Source organism: Poecilia latipinna, unplaced genomic scaffold (assembly GCF_001443285.1).
Source record: "Poecilia latipinna isolate Pla-1442-1.1 unplaced genomic scaffold, P_latipinna-1.0 Scaffold1106, whole genome shotgun sequence".
Lineage (NCBI taxonomy): Eukaryota > Metazoa > Chordata > Actinopteri > Cyprinodontiformes > Poeciliidae > Poecilia > Poecilia latipinna.
The window spans coordinates 168,644-183,778 of NW_015113722.1; the positions used below are offsets into that span (position 1 = coordinate 168,644).

At 38.7% G+C, this 15,135-nt stretch overlaps 1 protein-coding gene across 1 annotated transcript; it reads left to right on the forward strand.

Annotated features, from left to right (window-relative positions):
- Positions 1 to 2,217: 2,217 nt before the first annotated feature.
- b4galt3 (UDP-Gal:betaGlcNAc beta 1,4- galactosyltransferase, polypeptide 3) lies at positions 2,218 to 14,256 on the forward strand. Its single transcript, XM_015052379.1, has 7 exons — positions 2,218 to 2,499; positions 7,410 to 7,969; positions 8,072 to 8,307; positions 9,253 to 9,443; positions 9,525 to 9,647; positions 10,091 to 10,195; positions 10,871 to 14,256. Exons 2-7 carry the CDS (start codon positions 7,687 to 7,689, stop codon positions 11,217 to 11,219), a joined length of 1,287 nt encoding a protein of 428 aa, XP_014907865.1. The 5' UTR covers positions 2,218 to 2,499; positions 7,410 to 7,686; the 3' UTR covers positions 11,220 to 14,256.
- Positions 14,257 to 15,135: the final 879 nt, after the last annotated feature.

Here is a 15,135-nt window from a genome sequence, read left to right on the forward strand (position 1 = left end):
GTTTTTTTTTTTAAAAAATATATATAAAACAAAAATAAAAAGTGTATATATATATATATATATATATATATATATATATATATATATATATATATATATATAAAGGTGCTCTATGTCCTCTGTGTGCTGATTTGTTAGAAAAACAAACAAACAACCAAAGCAAAGTTTATCCCAATTTTAGTTAATTCACTGATTTAATGTATTTTGGTCATGAACTCTGTGATTCTGACATATGAAGTTAGAAAGTCAGAGTAGTTTTACTCCATCTCCAAGAACCAGAGATTATATATATATATATATATATATATATAATTAGAAGGGAAATCCTTTTAATGCACCTTACTGAAATATTTTATACAGATTTCTTACTGAGTTCATTCTGTGCCTTTTATTAAATATAGTCAGGGTCTATCCCACACTCAATAAGTACACCCGCTTGCTTTAAGACAATGAAGGTAGTGTGTTCACAAAGTGCAAGAAACAGTAGTAGTGATAAAGCATTGTTTTGCACAGATTTCCTTATATGCTTTATTTGCTTCAGGGTACAGTATGGAGGAGTCAGGAGTTGGGGCAGCGGGCGGAGGGTTTTAGGGGGAGGTGGGCGGTGAGATAGCATGTTTACAATGGTACCCCTATGTGCAACTACTTTAGCTATAAGTATTATGTCTTGTCTCTATTCTGTAATCTGACAACCTACTGCTGCATGTGAATAAAGACATTTTTAGCCTGCTGCATTCAGCGAGAAAACCCCCCAACAAACTGGTGGCCCTGGGTTGAATGGTGTGTCTGGAATAAAGAAGAAAATAAAAAAAAGATATGGAAAATACAACATGAATGAAATCAAACCTTGCAAAGTTAATAAATAAATATTAAGAAAAATGCTCCACATTTGAACACTGATGTGTTTTATAGCTGCATTTTATGGTCCCCAGATATTCATTGGACACAGTCTTGACTGAAAGGGGGGCTGAATGCTTTTTGAACGTTCTCGCCACACCACCGTACACAATTGTGAACTTGAAGAATAAAATTAACAAAAAAAGGTTTACTTTATAGATTGTTGATTGCCCCTCTTTACTATAAAATCTGAAATAAAATATCATGCAACCATGTTCTCAGAAGTCACCTAATTAGAATCAACCTGTTATGTGAAGGCCTCAGAGGTTTGTGAGAGAACATTGATGAGTGAACAGTACCACGAGTATACGGGAATTTGAAGCATTTTCCACAGTTTTGATGATTTCACTGTCTATAATCCAATATTGCAGCACAACCACAAAGCCTAGAAGGACATAAACATCAACCTACGCTGACAGATCAGAGCTGTATCTGTCAGGGTCCTGGGTTGTTTAGTTGTTTCGGGGTTTGTTTATAATGTTTTTTATTTCTTATTTTGAGTAGATCAGCCTTGTTTTTATGTCACTTTAGTTGACATAAAAAGTGATTCTAGTTTATTATGTTTATTTATTCCCTGTGTCTACTCATATAGTACTCTTAGATCCTTTTTCGTACTTCCAGTTGTGTACTCTCCCTCGACCCCTGTCCCATTTTCTGTGTTCCCTCAGACATGCAATTTGTTACTCAGTTAGTCTGGAAACATTGCTCCAGTATTCACACTCCCAGTATCTAATCACCTCTCTCTCGTTCCTTTTCGCTGGTTTCTCCCATTTAGTCCTGCCCGTTTCTGTCTGCTGGCTTTTTGTTCCTGGTTCCAGGAATTTTTGTTCTGCTCTGCCTCCCTGTTTTTTTTTTTTTTTTGTTTTAAGTTTGTTTTTGTTTTTTTGGACTCTTTATTAAAGAAAAAAGTTTTCATCATACTCACCCAGACTCTGGCTTGCACTTTGGTCCTTCATTCACCCACAAATTATCACAGTACCAACACTCAAATCAGCCAAGAGGTCCATGGTAACTCTGGAGGAGCTGCAGGGATCCAAACATCAGACACAATTTCTTAACATGACAAGTAATATATGTCCAATGCACTAATCCAGTCTTTATGGAACAGAAAATCATTGAAAATAAGTGAGCTCAAGATCATTTTAATCTTTTTAGATCTATCTATCTATCTATCTATCTATCTATCTATCTATCTATCTATCTATCTATCTATCTATCTATCTATCTATCTATCTATCTATCTATCTATCTCATTGAAGCGTCAGAGCGAAATCCCTTTCACATTTAAATGTGGCGCTCAGTGCGTCACCGTGGTGCGCCTGAGCTCCATCAGACGCGTTCAGCTGAGGCAGAGGAGAGGGGCGCTCGCCTGCACTGACAAGTGGACGGATGTGCGGTGATGCCCTTGCGAATGAAAGCGTCTTCAGCGGCCTCTGAACAGCAAACGGGGAGATTTCGCCTCGGTGGGGAGACAAGGGGGAAGACAAGGCTGCAGCGCTTGTGAGCATAACATCGGCATCTGGCAGCGTGCTCGATGGCGGCGGCCTGCGGACAGTCGGAGGAAGCCGGGGGCTGGATTTGACATGTCGCAGCGATGTACTGGTGAGTCCGCTGGAGCTGCGGAACATGGATGAAGCCTGGAACGGTGTAACTAGTAATTTCAGGGAGGGTCATTGTTTACTACTGTTGACCTAATATGGGGCTGCTGATTGAGAATGATCCCCACTGGCGTAGTTTGTTTTCACAGGTTTATTAAGTAAGGCACATACGAATGTCCACAAAGGCCAAGCGATGGATGGAAGTGGGGTGATCACCTGGATGCCTTATATGTCCATTTTACTTGCAAGAATCCTGAAATGATTTCAATGTAAACCCAGTTTAACAAGCTACGATATAGCATGTTATTGTCTGCACTAACAGGGAGCAAAAACATGTTTGGTTGATTTGCACCCATCAACTGGACACACACGCCATGGAAATGTTTCAGCTGAAAATAATCCTTTCTATATAAAGAAGCAAATATGGCTTTCATTTGTAGCTGCTTGTCATCGGCCAGCTTATTTTAGCTGACTTCACACTGGCAGAAAAGAGCTGCCGCACCACCTGTATCTTACTCCAAAAGTATTCATACCTACTGATTACCACAAGTTCAGCATGTTCAGCATTATTTACAACCTAAAAAGTGGAGCATGTTTGGGAGGTGGAAGGGAAATTATGCGTTTTAATTTCATTTATTTATTTACAAATAATCTGGAAGTTGTTTGGGTCACACACACGCATGAATATGCTTCGACCTAAGCTGTTTAATTAAAACAACGTATCGTAAATTGAGGCTGTTTATAGTCATTTCTGCTGGGAGGTAAATCTCTGGCATAGACTTTTGCACCGTCTAAACAGGTTTCCTTTCTTATCGCTGAGCAACTTCCCTTTCCTCTCTGAAGAAAAGGACTAAAACTGTTTAGCTTTAGTCACCTTTGGCCAGATCACCTTCTTCTATATGTTTACTGTACACCCTGCATGATTAAACGCAAACTGCGAATGAGACGTTCTTATTGCCAGTCATCTTTAAAGGGTTGATTTATGGAGCGCATGATTAATATAGCCTCTCTAGAAATTCTTCCAACTAACTAAGGGTTTCTGTGGCTTCTACCAATTTATGAGTCTCTTATCAATATCTCTAATTAGTGCTACTTTTGCCCTTGATGATTGTTTGAATGATACTCTGTGAGATGGTCAAGACTTGGGATATTGTTTTACTACCTAATCCTACTTTAGCAAAACTTTTGTCCAATCTGCTTTAATCCTTGGTCTTCTCTGAAGTTCTCTAACAAACCTCTAAGGCCTCCTCTCATTAGATGACTGACTATCTATCTATCTATCTATCTATCTATCTATCTATCTATCTATCTATCTATCTATCTATCTATCTATCTATCTATCTACAATTTGATTGATATTGGTAACTTTGAGCAAATGAATTTTGAAGATGGTCTTCTGAAACAGCAACGTAGTGAAACAGATTTGTTCTTAATCAAAGCTACCTAAATAATATCCATGACTGGCTGGATATTCCATGTTAGGAGCTGAATTGGTTCTTATGTTAAGCACAATATACTGTTGTCCTTTGTAAATTGGACTTCAAAATGTCTTTAAATGCTCTCACAGAGTATGTGGGCCTAAGTTTTACTGCCCACTGTGATCATCAGCAGTATTCCAGTCTAATTTGAACCTAATTTCCTGGTTGCAGCTGTCCATGGTACTGGACAATCAGTGTGACCATTTTATTAGTTACAAGAGTCATTTTAAGATATGCTGCTATTGAAGATGCTCACAATTTCTCACATTTGCACTTCAGCTATTAATCAAGACTGTGTTAAAATTTCTAATAATTTGATTTTGTTGTTTAGAGGTGATTGGCGTTTTGGTCAGTGTGTTTATTAAAACAAATATACAGCAACAAAACAATGGTAAAGATGCTCTGTAGCATGTGTTGAATGAGATGGGTGGTTAATGATTTCGAATGTGATATTATTGTTGATTTATTTCAGTTTAGCTAAAGTAATGTACACTGCACACTTTAATGCACCATGCTGTCCTTGCTGCGTGAAGCACTGTGCAGAAGGTCAGTGAATTAATATTAAAATTAGAGAACAGTAAGGGGAAAGCATGTTTTGACAATAGACTTCCTGTTACCATCATGTTATTTGAAGGTTCACTCATAATTAACCCAGACAGAACACCGTACAGATTAAAAAACACAGACAGCTCACTGCTGCTGTCTTACTCTCAGTCATCTTTGTCACCCGTCTTTCTTATGAGTGAAGTCAATCCCAAAACGTCCTCTGTCACGAGGATCTATGCATGCACGCACATCAAACTTTAGTATGTTATGAACCATTGTTTCACTGAAGACAGGGCAACCAGAAAGACTTCACTGCAACCAGCTGATGTGGTGCAGACAAGGTTCACTTTCTTCTGCACTTTCTGGTTACCGATAGTTACCAATACTGGATCCATTGCTGAAAACACAGCTAGTCCTGTAATTTCCTGTTTCTGAACTGGTTGAGAATCAGCTCTCAATGTTAAAGAGGCTTCTAAATTGAAAGTGTTTCCACAAAAAAAAGAAAAAAAGAAGGGAAATGAAAACAACACAATGCTAGCTGAAACAGAGCCCGAAATCAATGAATCACTCATCTGAGACAACATGGATTGTCTGGGAAGATGAAGAATCAGCAGGTTTCAAGCTTCATATTTATGATTTGGGTTGTTGTTCATTGACAGCACTGCTGGTTTCACAGTTCGTGGGCAATATTTTCCACTCGTTTCTCCCAATAATTTTGACGGTGTCCTGAAAAGGTACTCTGACTTTTTCTTATCCTCTGTGCTTTATGAGTCATTGTTGAAACACGCCTTAATCTCCCTGACAGTGTACACAAACATAAGCCTTTTATTGAAATATCACATTTAGACTCATCCTTCTGACATTTCTCTGATTTATAGAACCTTCGTCAGACATTAAATTGTTCTTGGCCTAGGGCAGTGTCTTGTTTGCATCTTGAGGGCATCAGAGGGTTTTTGAGTCTTTCTAAAGTAAACCAGCTACTTGGAACGGTTTCTGGACAGTTGATCCAGACTCTGCAGTTGGACGAGCTCACAGCGTTTGCTGCCAGCTGAAGAGTTTGCATCTGTCACACAGACCTGACAAAAAAAAGACCTTGCAGGAAAAATTGGGCCTATTTCTGCTGGATAGGGTAAAGTGTGGCCAACATAGTAACACTGAGTGAAGACTACTGAGCAGCACTGACGTAGAATTATTTGGCAGCTACCTTTGAAGTTAATACGGTCCTGTCAGGTTGTTTTCCACTTCTTTTTTTTTTTTTTTTTTTAAGGTGCCTAAAAACCCTGAAAGTTAGCAAGAGCTCCTTTTTGAGCTGTGATTTTTCTTCTTTCAAAACAAGTTTGCTATATGAAACCAAGAAAGTGTTTTTATAATAAATTTGACACTTTTAATTTGTTGAATTACAACAGGGAAGGACACCATATTGACATATTTCCAACGTTGAACTTTGAGCTGTTTTGAAATACTAGCTACAGAAATTTGACAAATTCTAACGAGCAATTGCAAATACTTTAGTTAAACTCTTGACACAGCAGCACACCTGCAAAAACACAAGTCACCGAAGCAGAAGATGAAAAACACCAATTCCTGAAAAACATTTTTCCTTTGACTTTTGTTTTAAAATATTCTTGTTGAAGTTATAGAGAAACCACTACATGCTTTAAATAGCAGCTTCAGAGGTTTTAAAGTGGTAAACTTTGTGTTTGAATTGAGCTTGTTTACGGACTGCATATAAGCCATTAGAGAGAGTAGGGGAAATGCACAGCTGATGGACATGTAATGCTACATTCAGACCAAACGTTTTTCACGAGTCAAAAACGTGTCCAATAACTCGTGTTGGAATATCGAGAGAGTGTCTTTGCTTTACTTACTGAAAGCATTGTTTGAAATCACTAGATAATTAATAAGTGTTGTGAGTTTGGTGAGTTTCACAAACTCACAAACTAGCCGGGCAGCGACTAGGGTCGATATCGGTGCTATCTTCGTCTCACCCAAGCCCAATTTGACAACCTGCTGCTCACCCTAACTGGTGTCTACACCGATTAAAAAAAGGACCCAACAGCGGCACATTCACACCACAGAAAACAGGATTAAAACAAAAGTTTAATGAATTAATAAAAACGATCATTTTTCTGAATCAAGGCCTTTTGATTCAGCCGTACTCATTTTCACTAATACTTCAGTCTTTTCAGGGCTCCACCGACAGGCCACTACGTCATATAGTCGCTCTGATTTGTTGATGCTTTACATCCAGTTCAGATCTTACAACTCCAGCATCGATTTTCTAGTGTAATTACAACACAGCAAAAGATACAATAGTGAAAAACAGGAAATGACAGAACTTCTGACATTGACTAATATATTTGAGGAGTATGAGTATTCCAAATGCACACTTAAAAACAACAATAAAAGTGCAGAGGGATGGGAAAATGCATTACTCTGATCTCTGGGTTTGTTTTTAAGGGTTAGGTAAGCCACAGGTATAATACCTGATATCATCAGAATAGCAATCCACTGGAGATAAAACTGCATCAAGTGTCTGACAGTCTCCAGGTCTAATTTCCCTACAGCCAGTTTCTATAGTGTCAAGGAGGGATATCTTGTTGTAGGGCTGGTGATTATGGATTTTTAACCTCCATACTAACAAGGATGTCACGACAGTATTAACAAAAAGTGCTACCATTTTTGGATAGGCTTCAAGTAGCAATGCTACAGCTTGTACCGAGTGATCACAGACGTCTTAATGTTTACATCCACCTGATCCCTCTCTGCCTTTGGTACCAGATGTAGCTAGATATGCTTAATATATAGAGAGCATTGAGAAGTTTGAAAATGTAATTTACAAAATAGACCAATCCATAATATCTGATAGTCTTTTTTTACTTCCTCACAGTGTTATCTGTAGCCAGAAGGTGATGGCAGTGCTGGCAGAGCTTCACCTCTACTTCTACCCCTTCCACCTGATTGATGCCTGCTTCCTGCACAAAGACATCATTTGAAATCTGGACTGCCTTCGTCCCTTCCTCTCCTTCTGTCTCTCCTCACTCATTTCATACAGCCCCCTCCACCCTCTTCATCCAGCTGCTTTTTGCCTTTCCCTCGGTCTCTCCTCTCGCCATAACATCTACCTCCTCAATCTGGAACTTCTCTGCAAAGTCTTCTTCTTTGTGATGGCTTGCTTTGGGCGCTCTCTGGACTCACCGTGCACACTAGCCTTGCTGGTAGGCTTTCAGTTTGCATTTGTGCTCTATTTCTCCCTCGGGGGCTTTAGAGGCCTGGTGTCTGTTCTGGTGCACACCACAGAACCAGAATTTGATTATTCTCGACCTCATGACGTATACACCAACCTCAGTCTCCTTGGGGTACCACCGCCCCCTCCTCGGAACTCTGGCACTGGGCTTCCTGCTTCAGGACAACCGCTGAAAGACTGCCCGATTCCTTCCCCCCTGTTGGGTGAGAGAGAGAAGTGTTGAATATAATCTGGTAGGCATAGTAAACTGTGACGTAGTGAAAGATGTTACTTATTTTTTTTCCCCCCTTTTTTCTGTTCCCCAGTTGGACCAGTGTCTGTCCATCTTTCCTCCCCTCTGTCTCTGGAGGACATCCGACAGAGGAACCCTTTAGTGTTGCCTGGTGGACGGTACCGGCCTCCGGACTGCGAACCGCACCACCACACAGCAATAGTGGTGCCGTTCCGAAATCGCATAAGCCACCTACGTTCTCTTCTGTACCACCTGCACCCTTTCCTGCAAAGACAGCAGATACACTACAGCATCTACATTGTACAGCAGGTCAAGTGACGTGTTTTCAGCTGTTTTTGTAATATGTGTGTAGCTGTGGAACGTTTACATTTTCTCTCCCCTTGAGGAAAACCAACATGCATGAAAGATGCACAATGCAAATCATTCAAATCAACAGCAAAGTTTGACTTTTTTGAGAAAAAGATAAATACAAAAAGTCTCTTTCAAGTCCAATTAAAACTGCCATCATTTCTACAATATAATGGCAAAATAAAATAATGGCGCTTGCTGCAGCTGTGCTAATGGCAGAGAAACAAGCTAACATTGCAGGAAACTGTTTATCCACCATCATTGGTAGCCATGCTTACTAGCCTGTACATTCACAGCAGGCTCTGCATGAGCTGTGCAATGTGTACATGAGTATGATTGACAGTGCTAAGACCCTCCTTCTGGCTCTAATTATTGATTATTTCTAACCAATAGCGGTTCATTTCTGCAGATGGCAGCAGGACCGCAGGGGGAAGGCAGAGGAACCCGATTTTTTTCCTGCAGATTATCCATCTCATATTATACTGTCAGTATATAGTAACGGATTAACAAGTATGTAAGAGAACAAACATATTTTTTTCAAAAGTTGTTTACTGCAGCTTTTAAGGTTGTTATGAAGACTCAAGATGCGCCTCATTGAACCTTTTGTTCTGCCATTGTCATCTTTGATACACTTCGATGCCTTCTGTGGCTGAGATCAGTAATTTTAGCCATTTCCTGATTAACTGGCCATTTCCTGACCAATTACGATGGTCAACATTTGCCTCTTACCCATTATAAAGATTAGTTAAGAGAAATGAGCCACTGTGTCATGAATATTCATAACACAACAAAGCATATCATATCAAGAGTTCCTAAACATGCTGAAAGAAAGTTCTTCTTCTTATTAGTATTATTAATTGTTCCTTCAATTTTAAGATTTCACTCTGATTTTGTTTTTGGCTTCAGTGGGGGAACAGCACCTTTAACCGAGCCAAGCTGCTGAACGTAGGGGTGCGGGAGGCTCTCAAAGATGAAGACTGGAGCTGCATTTTCCTTCACGATGTCGACCTGCTGCCAGAGAACGACCATAACACTTACACCTGCCACAAGCAGTTTCCCACACACCTGTCTGTGGCCATGGACAAGTTCAGATACAGGTAGAAGAGCACAGTGAATTGTGCTTGTGGAATTTGATTGTTGTTGCATTGCAATGACTCAGTGGTATGTGACCCTCTTAGGCTGCCGTACCCACAGTACTTCGGTGGTGTGTCTGCGGTGACCCCAGATCAGTATATGAAGATGAATGGCTTCCCAAACCAGTACTGGGGCTGGGGGGGAGAGGATGATGACATCGCTGCCAGGTGAAGCTCACTGTAGAGGCAAACAGAGCATGCTTGCATAGGAGTTGTGAGTTCAGGCTAAGGATAGAGAATTCATAAGCATTTCTCTCCTTGTTTTGCATTTCATTTTTGCTTTGCTCTACTCATTCATATTTTTTTTTCACTTTTACCATTTATTTCACTGCTGCATATTTTTGCTTTTACTTGTGTGTACTGACATCATTTTTCATCCTCATGTCTTTCCATTGCTGCCACTTTTCTTTGTGTCACTTGGAGTGATCTCAGTGGGTATGTTTGCATGGACTAGATATGCTTGGGGTCATTTAGAGTTTACAATATGCATTTATTTGTTCTGTTTCTTTCTTAGACATTAGTTATGCTGTAATGTTTTTTTTTTTTCTGTCAATTTTATGACTCTTGAATCTGTTGTCACTGTTGACTCCTGTTACTTGCTCCCAATCCAGAGTGCGGTTGTCTGGTATGAAGATTGTGCGCCCTCCAGTGGCCATTGGCCATTACAAGATGATCAAGCATAAAGGAGACAAAGGCAATGAGCAAAATCCACGCAGGTACTTAATAGATAAAACTGGCACACAATTTATACACACTGTTTATACACATTGGATCTTATTTTCAAAGAAGGTGATAATAAATGCAATTGTTGTTTATTTAATATAAATGGAAATAATAAACTGTCTTTAATGCTGACACATTCTGATGAAATACATTGCAGTAGAGCCACAGACCGAAATGATAATTGTAGCCACAATAATTTCATTTGAATCACAATTAAAAATCCTCATCAAAGCTTAGTGACCTTTTTGGAGAAAAGGACAAGTTAAAAAGATATTTTTTTACAAAAAAATATATATTGTGTGACAGATCTGCAGTAAAAACTTTGTCAGTAATCATTTCAGAACCATGACTTTTTGTGAGTGTTACATTTTGGAATATTGACTGGACCGAGAAAACACAAATTGTGGGCTGAGAGGAAACAGTGTGGTTGCTGAAAATGCTAAACAGATCATTATGCGTATTTTTAAAAGCAACAAACAAAGTTCAGGGTTAGGATTACATTTTATAACAGTCAAAACAGAAAACGTATGAAGTATGAAATTTCAAACAACAAAAAAAGGAGGAAGTCTAGCTAAAGAAAACATGAACGTGAATGCCAGGAAGAGTTCTTAAAACTAGAGTCAGAAACCACAGAGTGCAAAAACCCGAGGTGCTGTGTGTCATTCTAGATTTGACCTCCTGAAAAAGACCAGACTCAACTGGCACTCTGACGGCCTCAACTCTTTGACTTACGAGCTGCTTTCCAAGGAGCTGGAGCCGCTCTACACCAACCTGACTGTCAACATTGGAGAGGACCCCCGGTTGACCCAGGGTAAAGCTCACAGTGCTGTGAAAGCGACGCCTGTCCATCCACATAGCTCCAGCAAGGACAAAGGACCGGCCAAACAAGTGAAAAGTCTAGAAGAAGCAGTGGCAAAAAATAGCACTTTGGTCAAGCCATCTGGTGAAAAGACAGGACTCATCCTGTCGAAGACAGCAAATCAGACTACACAGGAAAAGGCAGGAGTGATGAAATAAATATGAAACGTAATAATCTTGCACTTGTAGCATAAAGTGGTCATCATTTTTGATCTCTCTGACAAAATGATGGAAAGCAGCATTGATTTGCTGTATTAAGGGTAGTTACGCACTGGATCACAAACACACAGCCTGTTTCGTTTACAGATGTGGATTCAGGACCACTGAACCAGTTTTGTTGGGTTAGGATCTGCTGAATGTGGTGCTGACTGTATTGACTGGCAAAGAGACCATAAGTAGAAAGATAAAAAAAAAAAAAAGAATAAAACTCAATTGCATTTTTGTAAAGATCCAAAACGCTAGCTGAAAATGAGATGCCGACATTTGTAGATCTCTACAGACTGGAACTGCAAGTTGCAGGCAACACATCTGCAGAGCGGCGGCTTCAATCAGTCTGCACCTCTGATTCCCTCCTACTAAAAAAAAAAAAAAAAAAAAAAAAATGCTGCTGCTGTCTGTCCACCTTGCTCCACGGAGGGGTTTGTGTTTCTGTGCCTTCTCTATTTTATGCGCATTTTATAGACTGGTAGGGATGCATTTAGGGGCTAAGCTAGTGTAGATTTGGCTTCTCCTGCCAGCTGGGAGGACAAAGCTGGTTCTGGACCAGAACAAGCCCCTTGTTCCAGGACTGCTGTTTTTATATATTTGCTTGCATCGATCAATCACTGACCAACTCCATAGTTCTTGAAATATCCTAGAGTTTATATTTATATATCTATATATAGAGATACATCTTTATTTGTGTACTCCTTTAGTTTAATGTCCTTCATTACAGTCTGGTGCCTCTCTCTCTATGACGTTTAGTTTAGAGACAATCAAATTATATGGGAGTGTAAGCTGTATTCAAACACATAACAAAAACGACGTGGCATGATAGCTGTTGTGTCTAGTTTGACTATATTCTTGATACACGGATAGATTTGTGCTTCTGATATTACTTGTGTTTTTTTTATTTAAATTGTTTCCTTTTAGATTAGTCAGGCGTGAGATTAAGAAGAAAACTCGCAGACAGTGACATAAGGCACAAATCAAGAAAAATGTCGAGCTAGTGTTCTAGTATCTAAAGTGGTTATGGTGACAACAAAGCACTGTGCGTAGATATAGCTACGAACAAATGTTTGCCTTTTTCTGTCTGTCTTTATTTGCTACGGTGAAGCTTTAGTGACTTAAGCAAGATGTTTCGAACCCAAAATAATTTTTTTCTTTATGTAAAACTGGAGGTTTGTCTGATCAGGAGATGCATGTAGGTTATCATCCACTTGTAAAAGCTAGCAGCAGCTTAATTTTGTTGTTGTAAAATATCAGCCATTCTGAATGTACTTTTTAGTGTCCATCTTAGTTTATGTTTTGTAAGGAGAGTTTATTTCCAGTGCCTTGCTGAAGTATCGATACACTTTAAACCTTTTTTCACATTTTGGCACGTTGCGACCATAAACTTCAGGGCATTTTATTGGGATAAAAGAGAGACCCAATCGCAGTGCATAGATGTAAAGTCGAAGGGAAGAGTTGTTTTATAGTTTTTGCAAAATGAAAGGAACATCTAAAAAATGTGGAGTGTATTTGTATTTAGCCCCTTTAGTCAAAACTTCATAGACTAACCTGTTGTTGCTATTTCAGCTCCCAGTATTTTGCAGTATTTCAGATTGGATGGACGTTGTCTGTGAACATCGAATTTGAAGTCTTGACAGTAAGAATCTTAATTGAATTTAAGTCTGGACTTTGACTGGTCCATCCTAGCACATTTTAGATTCTTTCACTACCTTGCTTGCCACTACTAACGTTAGCCGGTTCAGTGTACTCCAGCTTCCTTTGATGCACATCTTAAGTATATGTTTAGTATGTAAGATGCCAACGCTCACACAAAAATGCTATGGAAACTTGTATAAGGAGAGAAAAGAAAAAAAAAACAAGTTGATATTTATTAATCAATGTCCTCAATGCAATATTGAACAACCATAAAAAATAGATTCACCTTGGTTATGTAGATAATGTTTTATAACGTTTATACGCCATATTCTCCAACAAACATCTGATACCTTCACAGACTAGCTACATTTATACTAAAGCTGAATTAAACTCAAATAGACATATTCACTTAATGTAAGGATGGCTGGACAAATGGTGGCACACTTCTCACATGTTTATTGCTATTTAAAAAAAAAAAAAATCTTTCCATATCTCAACTATGCACTGCTTTGTGTTGGTTTACAAGATGAAATTAATTGAGGTTTCCGACTGAAATGTGACAAAATATGAAACGGTTCAACTTGTATGGGTGCTCCTGCATGGCTCTTTACCTTAATAGACTTAAATCTTATCACTCGTTGGCAATATGATTTCTTGCTGCTATCTGAAACTGTAAAACTGAATCTAGCATCAAATGAAGTACTGTAACGGCTGGTGTGGGATTTTGTTACCATATACTAACAGGTGATGAATGAGTTAGTCTGAACTGAATGTATTCCATTTTTTAAACTATTTATTGTCACTGATAGCGCTAAATATGTTGACTTCTAAGGCGAACCTCGAAAGTGTTCTCTCCATTGGATTGGATAGATGTCCCTTTTTACAGCTGTCACCTTTCTCTGCATTTATTTTGTTAACTGTGTGCCTCATAAAATCATTTAAAAAGCCCCGTAATGACTGAGGGACCGGACGTGCACTGCACAGTGAGACGTGAGCACCCTCATGTGGCGCAGACTGGCGAGAAATACCAGATGCTGAATGAAACTGCAGTGTTGTGACAAGAATGTTAATCATTAACGTTTGCCATTCACAGGCTTTGAGCCAATCAAATCACTGCATTTCCCTGACAGGATTTTTTTTTTTTAATTCACGCAGTATCACATGACTATCCCGTCAGCTTAAAGGAGAAGAGCGGCTCAGAATTGTACTCGCCAGTGGAATCATAAACTACACGGTGGAAAGAGTTTTATGAATGGATACTATTTTAAAGAAGCACTCCATGCTAAATATGAAGTATTATAATAAAATATAGATTCGAGAGACAAATCGGATTAATAAAAAAAAAAAAAAAGAATTTATGCAATACTACTGTTTAATAAATGAAGGGTGATCTTTAAGTAATTAAATACCTTGGGACAAATGTTTTATTATACATACATGTGAAAGCTTTTAAAGAAATATAATCTCAGCAAATTAATCAGCAAACTGTGTGCTTCATGTGAGATTGTTATATATTTATTGAATACATTAGTTTTTATAAATAGTTTTTCAAAAGTATTGAACTTATATAATTCAGAAATTAATGCATGATCATTAAGATGAATTGGAATTTTTTATTAGTTTAATTATGCTTTTTAATCATTCAGTTTATGTGTTTTTATGAAGGATGAAAAAAGAACGGCTGGCTATATAATTGAGTTATTCATGCATTCATTAAAAAAGAACACTTATTACATAAACACTGGAGATGGTCTTAAATTATTTAATCTTTCTTTTTTTTAGGTTGCCTTATTTACTGACCATATCTTGAAGAAGATAAATGTCATTTTTTTGTGTGTTTGTACGACATTATAGCAAAAAAGGCGACAGGATAAAGAAAAATGTGTGGGCTTCATTGTGACAGAAAGCAAATAAATTAACCAGTAAAACACAATCAAAAGACAAGTCTCCCTTTGTTTCCTCTTTATTAATATTCATGGACCAACCTAAATGTGAAACATTAATGGCATAACAAAAATGCACGACAGCTTTAGACCGATCCAATTCCTGAAACACATGGAGCATCTTAATGAATGTGGCTTAGCATTCAGCTGAAACGCTGCAGAGATCAGATGTTCATACCAGACTGATAGATTAGCAATCATGCAGCAGGAGAACCACATGCTCCAGAGCGATTCGACTGCACAGACCTGTTACATCACACTGTGTATCGCTGGCCTCGATGTTCCAT

Bases quoted from the DNA above. Each gene is read 5' to 3' on its own strand.
- b4galt3 (XM_015052379.1), top strand. From the start codon at position 7,687: ATGGCTTGCTTTGGGCGCTCTCTGGACTCACCGTGCACACTAGCCTTG. The intron at 9,444-9,524 runs GTAGAAGAGCAC...TGACCCTCTTAG, and splicing joins ATGGACAAGTTCAGATACAG to GCTGCCGTACCCACAGTACT. The intron at 9,648-10,090 runs GTGAAGCTCACT...CTCCCAATCCAG, and splicing joins GATGATGACATCGCTGCCAG to AGTGCGGTTGTCTGGTATGA.